We start from the raw sequence: 10,797 nt of genomic DNA, 5'->3' as shown, positions 1-10,797 counted from the left end.
TGATCTAGTGATAGCATGAAGAGGGGACAGACTCATTTTTCATAACTGACTGTTAATTCAGAAGAGGATTTGTTCTGTTGATTTAGATATATACTAAAGGGACAAACAAATAAGATATGCATTTACATAGAGTCATATATGCATAAAATCTTTATTACTGCTTTAGGTAGTACCTAGCAGGAAAATCCATTAAAGTTTTCTGAAATGTGAACTGCTCAATTTATTTTAGTTGTTGAACTACATAAGTTGGCAATGTTTGCAATGCATTTCTAAAGTATTTTTTCCCTGCCTGCTAACAGTAATCCCCTGGGATTTTCTTTTAAATAGCACAAGCTTTCAAGTAAAAAAAAAAAAACAGTAGAAGCATAAAGCAAGTTTAGAAAGTGGTCTGTCTTGATTCATAGTACAAGTACATGGTTGGTATATATTTAAGAATGACAGTGCTGTCTTTCAGTACTGCTGCCCACAATACTGGGAAATATATCCTTTCAGTATGCGAAGACATATCCTCTACGAAGCACCCAGATAAATCAGTTCACCCTTGGCTGTAACTAAACGCTGTCTAGTGACTTGTGATCGACAGGGCTTTACCCTCTGACAGCCAGATTCATTGTTGGGACAGCAACCAATCGTTGGGTTTGACGACATGAGCCTAATCAAAGTTGGAGTATAAAAAGCCCCCTTGGAATATATAAGGTACACCAGTGTGGCAAGCTGTCTCTCAGATTGCATTTGCTTTCACGGATCTGTTTAGTACTGAAAGGGAAAGGGGGAGGGAAAAAAAAAAAAAAAGAAAAAGGGAAAAACGCTGCACTGAATGTGAGATCATGCAAAAGCTAGTGATCTATGTTTATATTTACCTGTTCATGCTGATTTCAGTTGATCCGGTGGCTCTTGATGACAGTAGTCAGCCCACAGAGAACGCTGAAAAAGATGGACTGTGCAATGCTTGTACGTGGAGACAGAATACAAAATCTTCCAGAATAGAAGCCATAAAAATTCAAATCCTCAGCAAACTGCGTCTGGAACAAGCTCCTAACATTAGCAGGGATGTTATTAAACAACTTTTACCCAAAGCTCCTCCACTACAGGAACTAATTGATCAGTATGATGTCCAGAGAGACGACAGTAGCGATGGCTCTTTGGAAGACGATGACTATCATGCCACCACCGAAACGATTATCACAATGCCTACGGAGTGTAAGTAACCCTGCTGCTTTCGCCTCCCACCGCTCCTCCGAGAGAGTTGTCTCCCTGCTGTAGAGCCACGCAACTCCTCCTCGGGCTCTCCCAACAGGCTGCTGGCTGAAGTCTGCTAGAGGGAGGGAGGAGAGCGTTATTTCTAAAGAATTTGAGCCAGGTTCAGATGACTGTGTTGCGATCCTTTGTTTTACTGTTTGGTTTTTGGCTCCTTATAACATGTATGCCCTGTAGCACTTAGGATTTGCCCATTGCCTTAGAAAGCAAAGGGAAGTCTGCAGTTTAGTTGACTTTGTTATCTGCAGCACTCTGGGCTTTTCCTATCCCAAATATAAAGTGCAAGTGCAGATAACGAGATAACTATTTTCCTGAGGGAGCTTTCACTGGCCAGTATTTTTAGGAGCAACAGAAATCAGCAGAAATACAGCTTAGAGCACTAGACCTACCTAACTGCAACATGTAATAGCAAGTGCAAGTATAGAGTTAAATTCTTGCTTCTTTGCTGATCCCATAAACTAGCACCACCCACCTCTGAGTTAAAACTATATATTTAAAGCAAATATGTGTGTAACAGATTTAAATGTTAAAATGTCCATGCTATAGCAATCAGCTCCAGTAGTCGTGCCAAGGAAGAATGAAGGCATTTACTGAATGAGCAGATTCTGAGTTATCTTCTGAGTGCTAAACATCTGCTATGGCTCCTATCAAGTATCTTTTGCACAGCTAATACTATAGTATCTTATGTTCTTCATCAGCTAAAGTATTTGGCTATGGCAGCTGTTTTTTTAAATAACACGAATATGATGTCAAAAAGGAAAAAAAGATGACAGGACATATAAGATGTGTTAGCAGTTACAGATATCATTAAAATACGCATACTAGAATAATATCAGAATAATATCATAATAAGGCATGTTAGCAGTTACAGATATTGTTACAATACACATACTAGAATAATATCAGCAGCTCTAGCTGACTAAAAATGTGTGCATCGATGAAAAAGTAACTTTATCTGTAAAATTTTTCAACTTAATTAGTAAGATGTGTACTTAATAGCAATATATTACTGCAGCCTTATCACAAAGTTGAGGTCTGTCAGCAGTTTTATTCCAGCCTCTTATGTCCAAGGCTTTATAACTATTTTTAATTAAACTGTTACATTATTACAGTGACTGAAGAAAAGTCATCGTCCTTCCTTGAACTGAGTTCATTTCCTACTTTTTATAAAAAGCCCTTGAACTATTTTAAATGCACTAAAGAGACAGGTATCTTAAGTGGTGAGATTTATGAATGTCAAAGCCCTGCACCACTTAAGATTAGTATTACCCATTTTATCCTGGCATGGAAAGATATTGCTATGACTAGGTATGACAGCTGCGTCGTAGGCTACAGGAAGGAGGAATGTAGCACTGCACGTGACTTTCCTATAATATTGTTCAACTGAAAGGAAAACAAAATGATCCTTAGATTAATACCCCTTAATTATTTTTTTCCCACTGAGAAAAGAAATTAAAGTGTTCGTGTAGTTTGCCCGTGGCTGCCTCTGTTTGTATGATATGTAGCACCCTAAGACTATCTAGTAAATTAGAAATAGCTAGATCACCACACACATGTTGAGTCAACGTATGCAAAGATGCTATTCTGCGTGCTTTATGAAGTCCCTCAGGAGATGGCTAGCAGATGTGAGTTGGTAGTAGTCACTGTGAAGTGGAATGGCTGTACCCTCTTCCCAGGTAACTTTTGTTGGAAGGAGGCTTTTATGCAGCTATACAAGTCAGTCCACAGCAGTGGTACTACTCGGTCAGAGCCCCAAGCACACCGAGGACCACAAAGGTCCTCCACAGCATGCATCTTCTTGTGATTGTCCATCATTTCCGAGTTTCAGCTTGAGCACACCTCTGCTCTGCTTAGCCTATGGAGCACAAGGCACCAGCTAGTTATTTAGAAAATGATTAGCCAAACCTCATTTTAGCCTGTTTATAGAATGATCATCAGTTCCTTGTCACATGATGTTACTTTTAGGTGATAGCATAATGATTTTGTTGACATCCATTAAATTTGCTGTAGAGCGTAAACCGCAGAAAATGAATTAAGTTAAATCCACTTTGTTACTGGTACTGTTTATAACATATTGTAAGACTTCCTACATGGTCTGGAAAAAAAAATCGGGTTTTTATATGCATATTTTTTTGTTCCCTGTTCAGTAATCTGTTCTTTCCGTTCATTTATAGCTGATTTTCTTGTACAAATGGAGGGAAAACCAAAATGTTGCTTCTTTAAGTTTAGCTCTAAAATACAATATAACAAAGTAGTAAAGGCACAGTTGTGGATATACTTGAGGCAAGTCCAAAAACCTACAACAGTGTTTGTGCAGATCCTGAGACTTATTAAACCCATGAAAGACGGTACAAGATATACTGGAATTCGATCTTTGAAACTTGACATGAACCCAGGCACTGGTATTTGGCAGAGTATTGATGTGAAGACAGTGTTGCAGAACTGGCTCAAACAGCCTGAATCCAATTTAGGCATCGAAATAAAAGCTTTTGATGAGAATGGACGAGATCTTGCTGTAACTTTCCCAGGACCAGGTGAAGATGGATTGGTAAGTTTATTTAGAAAAATCCCATTTAAATATTTTGCATTTTATTGGAAAGCATTTCAGTTATGTTTTAAGGATAAAATGAAAACATTGTTTAAGGAATAGAAGATAAAAGTTCTGTATATCCAACTCTTTTGTTCTTTGCTCTCTGATCATGTCAAAATCAATAGCATTCCTGTGCCCCCATTTCCCTATTTGAAAAATTGAGACAATTTGCAGTACTTCAGAGGGACGTTGAGAGGCATCAACTAGAAAATGTTTTGATAATTACTGGTGGATAGTATGATCAAAGTAACATTGTTTTCAAATCTGCTTAATAAATAGTTATTTTACAGCTAAAAGAATAGTCATTCGATTCTTTCGTTGATAGGAAAGTTGCCTCTGATACTGCTGAGAAAGCGAGGGAGTTTCTCCCTACTCTGTATGCATATATTTTCTATTAACAACAGCAAGAATTATCTATGTTTATGAAGGTGAGAACAGATCTTCTTCATAATGTTAAGTTCTGTACCTTTTGGTATGTGACACAGTGCATCGTTCCACCTATTAGAAATGTTTAAATAGAGAAATTCTGCTTGATACAATAAATGAGTCATAATGATGAGAAAGAGCATAGAATAACTGTCTGGTTTCTTCAAGTATAGATGAACAAATTAAAGCACCAGTTAAACTAGAGCATTTTCCTTGTTATTTGTTTCTGCAAATCACTAATCATCTACAACCTATAAAAATTCTTGAACCTATCACAGCTGAAACAATCACCTTTTTGATGAGTGAAAAGAAAACCCTCCTTTTGAGTAAAGTATAAAGAATATTATTTTACTTTTACTTCTACGCAGTAGATCAATCTGTTTATCATAGAATAATTTAGGTTGGAAAAGACCTTTAAGATCATAGAGTCCAACTGTATTTAGGTAGCTATATAATGTTTAACTTCTTATCAGTATAATGCAGTTAAAAGAACTTAAAGGAAAAACACTGTGATATCTTAATTGTAGATCCAATATAGATGTGGATCTCCCACACTTGAAACAGGCCAGCTGGATATCACGATAAGGAATACCCTCACCACCTCCATCCATTCAAATACCCAATGCTGTGTTTTCACACCTGTGGATAACTCATGGTTATCATCGCCTATAAAAACAAATCGATTCAGCAGCAGGCAGGGTTAGATGTATGGCTGATAACGGGAGAGGAAATTTCTCTTGTGTTCCCTCTGGCTCCTCTCCAGCAGCTCCTGGTACAGAGATGCTCCTCTCACCAAGCCCCTCCCCATACCATTTACCTTTGGGAGGAGCATCTCCAGCAGTGGACAACTTGCAGCCATAAAGGCGGGTGTCTTGGAAGGGACAAACCCACATAACAAAGTTAGCTGGACTGTTATTTACTCCTAAGGAACTGCCTTCCTTCATGGGACAGCCCAGTCAGTGGAAAACCAACACACGGGGCTGAAATCAGTGCATGGAAAGGAGGAAACTTCAGGAACTTTTAAAACAGATGATTGTGAAGGTTGCAAATTCTTTTGTCTCAGTTAGTGACTGTAGAAACACACCTTTGGTAGGAGGCACGTGGCTGGGAAATCTGCCAGAACTACGTTCCTGGCCAAAGAGCTCTTTCAGGAGTCAAATATTAGCTGCCCCTCCAAATTCAGGACAGCAAATTCAGCCCTCTGGCAGAGAAGAAAGCTGAGAAATACAAGTAACCTGTACTAGCAGGGGAAACACTCATTTCTACTGCCATTGCAGTCATTCAAGCACGACAGCAATTACAGAGCAAATTTTGTCCTCCTTAGTCTGGACAAGAAGCCTTCCTTGATATCCAGAAAGCCTGAACTCAGTATGATTTTGATGGAGGGAATTTCAGAAGGACTCACAAAAGGGAGACCAACACCAGATGGTCCTGACCTTTAAAAGCTTTTGGAGTTCTTTGTTTCCTTTTGGGAGTTCTTCTCTACCAAAAAAAAAAGAAAAAAGTAGCTTATATTATGGCATTTAAAACAAACAAACAAAACCCACATCAAAAGTAAAAATCCAGCATCCTCCAAATTTCTGAAACATTATTGTAGCGGTTAACAGGAATGATACTAGCACTGAGACAATAGTGATTTCAGGAACAGATGCTCAGGAATTAAAGCTCTTTATAGAGAAACAGCAGAGAAATGCTGGTCATCAGCATGAAAGATAGGAATAATCCTCGAGCAGAGATCAACTGTAGCAGAGATTTGCAGGAGAAGAAAGTTTTGTTGCAGACATGATTTGAGAATATTAATTTGATGTATCTATGTCTGAAATACTATTTATTTGCATGTTTTAACTGAACTTCGGCTTACCTCAGTAATGCTTCCAATTCCTTCTCTCGTCACAGAACCCATTTTTAGAGGTCAGAGTTACAGACACACCAAAACGGTCCCGCAGAGATTTTGGCCTCGACTGCGATGAGCACTCGACAGAATCCCGATGTTGTCGCTACCCACTGACAGTGGATTTTGAAGCTTTTGGATGGGACTGGATTATTGCACCTAAAAGATACAAAGCAAATTACTGCTCCGGAGAATGCGAATTTGTATTTTTACAAAAATACCCGCACACTCACCTTGTACACCAAGCAAACCCCAGAGGTTCGGCAGGCCCTTGCTGCACGCCCACCAAAATGTCCCCCATAAACATGCTGTACTTTAACGGGAAAGAACAAATAATATACGGCAAGATACCAGCCATGGTTGTAGATCGCTGCGGGTGCTCATGAGATCATCGTTAGATCCACTGCTTCATAAATTGTGGAAGCTACCAAAAAAAAAAAAAAGTTATACCCCCTCACCAGTCTTTGAAACTGTGAAGTTACGTACGCTAGGCATTGTCGACATCCTATATGCTGTATGATAGGCTATCGTACAGATTTAGTGCAGCACCAGCTACAGAACACGAACTAAAGGACGATATAGTTACCTGACGGCTGGCTTTGAGCCAGTGAAACAGAAAAGCTACAATCAAAATCACCGGATTTAACACAGAAGTTCTTACATTGTGAGGGAATCAATATTCAGTCATTCAGACTCAAATTTATATGCAGGTTTCAGTACATGTTGGTAATCAAAAGCAAGCTCCTTCTCATCTGAGGACGGAAGGAGCGGGCTTTTACGTCCATTTCTTCACAGCTTCACTTAATATTCTATTTACAGGAAAATATATACTGGTAGCATATACACCACTACACAATACCACCAGAATCATCCTTAAACACTTGAATATATAGTGCAGAATTGTGAAATGTATCAGATGAAATTCCACATAAATGGACAAATCCTGAAATTAGGGATGGCATAGTGTATTTAGCGTGTTTCCATTCCTTTTTCTCATTAGTATGTTAGTAATCAATGGCAATGGTGCTACGTAAGCAGGCTGAGTAAATAGAAAGATAGTTATCTAAGTGAAAGAATTTAGACTAATAATGAATTTGCGCTATCCTCAGGTACACTATTCAACATTCGCAAGAAATAGATATTTTTTAAATGAAAGGGAATAGTTTTCTAGATGTAGTAAAACAAAAGGCAGCAGAGAAGTCTAACATTCAAATCGTAATCCCACATTATAACCTGCCTTTGCAACATTACCGTTTGCACTATGATAAACCAATGCAAATAGTTGGTTGCTACAGATATTGTTTAAAAAACCACTTTGATATAACTGACTTGTGTAATATGTATGCATCAATATTTTGTAAATAAATGTTTATTTTTTAATCTCTGTTGGTATATGTTCATCGCAAGAAAAGAATGACTTTAACCTGTACTTTAGTTTAATAAACAAAAAACAATATTCTCTTCATAATATAATTTCCTGGATTTTAACACAAATAATATGTAGGAACAATGCAACAAAGTAAACCATATGTTGAGAATTATACTACATTTTGTATGTTTTTTACATTGGTATGAGCCATCTGTGATAAATGATGGGTGTTGACATGTTTATAAGGTTCTTTGGGTTACTGTTTTTACGGTCATTTTGATCCACAGCTGAATTTCCATACTTTGAATGTTATTTCCATAAATAATGATGATACCACAAAAGATTGCTATTAAATGCATTTTATTATATTTAAAAGTTTGCAGCAAAGTATTATCTTTATTTGAGTAAACATAGTACACAGATTTCCACCCAAATTCTGTACATTTTCCTTATGGTAAGAAATTGTTCATTGAAATTAAAAAAACCCTATTTACTATAAAGTCCATTTTATTTCACATATGAAATACAACACAATCACTGTTAAAACACCTTCATGTTAGTATGATACACATTTTTGTTATATTCCAGAATTCAGTTTTGAATTTTCCTTTGTGCAAAACCACCTTAAAATTGCAAAGATGTTTGATTTTCTTTCCCTTCCTCTTTTATATATTTTCTGCCTAGGTGGTAAATATTTTGTATTGAGTTTTCTACTTTTAAAAAATTTGTATGTAAGGATATTAAAATTTAAAGTTTTGAGCAATGAGGTTTGAAACTTAAAAGCGAACAGATTTTCTAAAATTTCTTTTGAATGATTAGGAGTTCTGCTAAAGCTGTGTCCAAGCATCCAGCAAATGTTCAGCTTCTCCTGATGTAGTTCATCAGAGCAGGTCTCTGGGATTTTTAAATACACTTTTAATTTAGTTTCCCACAAAACACAATCAGAGTAAATAAAATAATTTAAAATCTCTTGGAATACAGAGTCTTGGTGAAGCCACACAAAGTAGAAGTACAACACAATTCCTTCCTCTCCAAAAACCAAGGTTACAAAGTTAAGGGAGAATTCCTAGGTTTATTGAAGTTAATGGCAAAACATCCACTGGCTTTAAGGGACACCAACGTTTTGCCCTTTGACTTTTAACTTGTGACATTCAGGCACCAGATAGTCCCATCATGCTCATATGAACTATCAATAGTCTCTCTCTGCATGAGGCATACCAAAAGCCTCTTAAACTGTTTGGAGACTTCAAATTGACTTCCATTGTATACCGTGTAGTTAGACCTTCACTGGCTGTAATGTTGCTCATTGAAAACTCTATATGCAGCAGTCACATAGCAACAGCCCCAGAGGTGTGGCAGCAGGGATTTTGGAGTTGATAGTAAAGATTCCCAGTCTCCACCAAAGTCTGTTATGACACCTGAATAATTATTTTTACTCATGATAGCTAAACTAAACCTAATGTAAATTCAGTTACCCCCATATAAGTGACATTACTGGCTGCCTAGTAATAACTGTACCCTGCACAAATGCGGTGCACAAGTGATGGAATATTTTTTGCTGGTATCAGTGAAAACAAAAATAAACCAAAACTGAGAAAAATAGTATGAATTCCCAAAAGCATCTACTCCAACCAGCATTCCACCTTGACGTTCAGATAAATTTTATTCCATGGAAATTTTATGCAGTGTGTGTCCTTCATATTTTGCCAAACTTTAAATTACCGTAGAGCAGTCCTGGCTCCCATGTTTTTAATATTGACCTCATGTACTACTACTCAAGGAACATGCAACTGGGCTTTGATCTTGTTGATTTTAGCTGCTGAATGATTCATAATTAATGTGTTTATTGACAATCAATTTGAGATGCCAATGATTCACTCAGTTCTTATTGTTGCATCCTTATATTTCCAAGGCTCAGGTCCTAAAGACTTCAGCAGCATCTGTGCTTTATGTGTCACTCAAATCTCACTTAAGCTGTACTAAAAAGACAAAAAGGCAATGAGGGATAATTTCTGAGAAATAAACAGCCTCATTTCCTTGCCTGGTATTGTCAGAATCCCATAGGAATGACACAGGTAGAATCCAGCTTTCCAAGGCAGCATTCAAGTGCCCCAGGATGCTTGTGCACGCCTGCAACGGGGCAGACCCTCATCTCGATTTTGCTTCAGCTCTTCCTCTTGGCTCTACTGCCCAGCTCCTCCCCTCCCAACATGAGCCAGTCTCTCTGCCAGTGCTATTCTACCACCTACCTCTTACCCAGTTCCAGTTATGCTGTGGTTCAAGTAGCACTTTCCCTCCCATTTTTCATGGCATGTCCCACCCCACCCCAGCCCACAGCACACTCCACGCTCTGCCCCATGGCCCCTTTCGCAGGGGGAGCAGCCCTCTTGAAGTATTGCCCTTCTGCCCGCTAACCAGATCCAACGCATCCTGCTTCTGCTGAACGCTGTGGTTTGGGGAGGAAACCTTCCCATCTGCTCAGATGGAGCCTTTGGGGAGTTGAACAGCTGACACAGAAGTCTTCACCACTAAGCATATGTGAACTGAAATTTTCCACAGATGTACTCTTTTGCTAAATACGAGCAGATTTCAAAGGAACAACTAAAGGCCAACTCCATTCATAGTTTTAGGTAGCTTTTCCTCAGTTCTGTAGAGTCTAGGTTTGGGTTTTATTCATTGATGTTTGGGGTTTTTTTGTAGGGTTTTTATCGGGGTGGTTTCTTTTTTAATCACAGAGATTATTGAATTGACTCATTCTTGGATGCGAATGAGCTCTTTTGGCTAAATGTCTTTAAAAAGAGATCAGCCTGAGACTAGGCTTGGACAGTTCAGTCAGTTACATTTTGTTAAAGTTACAGCAAGACAAAGCAGGGTATTATAATGTGAAGTACTGGACGGAAACTTAATAACCAAATGATCCCACCTCCACTTAGAAATTTAGGGAATAATAATTTTTAAAAATTTAGGGAATAGTAGGTTATAGAAGGCACTAACTAGAAGCTTTACATAACAAGTTTAATTCAAAACAATATCTATGTAAGTCAGAAAAAATGTCATGAAGAACCTTAGTTATCTGTTTGAAATGATCCAAGTTAGCCGTGCGCTTGCACTTTATCTTCATCCCAACAATGTTATCTACAGCAACAGTGTCTCCTAACATCACGAGTATCTACCTATTCATTGATTTAATACCAAGACACATGGCAAAGAACCACTCAGTAAATTACAAATGTGACTGCATCTGCTTCTCTATGCAATCTTTCC

At 38.0% G+C, this 10,797-nt stretch overlaps 1 protein-coding gene across 1 annotated transcript; it reads left to right on the top strand.

The window, feature by feature from the left end:
• Positions 1–332: 332 nt before the first annotated feature.
• Positions 333–8,320, top strand: MSTN (myostatin). The gene is made up of 3 exons (XM_074872709.1): positions 333–1,200; positions 3,432–3,805; positions 6,170–8,320. Exons 1-3 carry the CDS (start codon positions 828–830, stop codon positions 6,548–6,550), a joined length of 1,128 nt encoding a protein of 375 aa, XP_074728810.1. The 5' UTR covers positions 333–827; the 3' UTR covers positions 6,551–8,320.
• The last annotated feature ends 2,477 nt before the right edge of the window (positions 8,321–10,797 follow it).

The sequence above is a fragment of the Strix uralensis genome, chromosome 6 (assembly GCF_047716275.1).
Source record: "Strix uralensis isolate ZFMK-TIS-50842 chromosome 6, bStrUra1, whole genome shotgun sequence".
Lineage (NCBI taxonomy): Eukaryota > Metazoa > Chordata > Aves > Strigiformes > Strigidae > Strix > Strix uralensis.
Note: the sequence above shows the minus strand (reverse complement) of the source record. Positions and strands in the feature narration are given on the sequence as shown.

What these genes read in the sequence shown, in the direction of transcription:
- MSTN (XM_074872709.1), top strand. Translation starts at nt 828, where the DNA reads ATGCAAAAGCTAGTGATCTATGTTTATATTTACCTGTTCATGCTGATT. An exon ending in TATCACAATGCCTACGGAGT is followed by an intron (nt 1,201 to 3,431) that starts GTAAGTAACCCT and finishes GTTCATTTATAG; the next exon opens with CTGATTTTCTTGTACAAATG. An exon ending in GACCAGGTGAAGATGGATTG is followed by an intron (nt 3,806 to 6,169) that starts GTAAGTTTATTT and finishes CTCTCGTCACAG; the next exon opens with AACCCATTTTTAGAGGTCAG.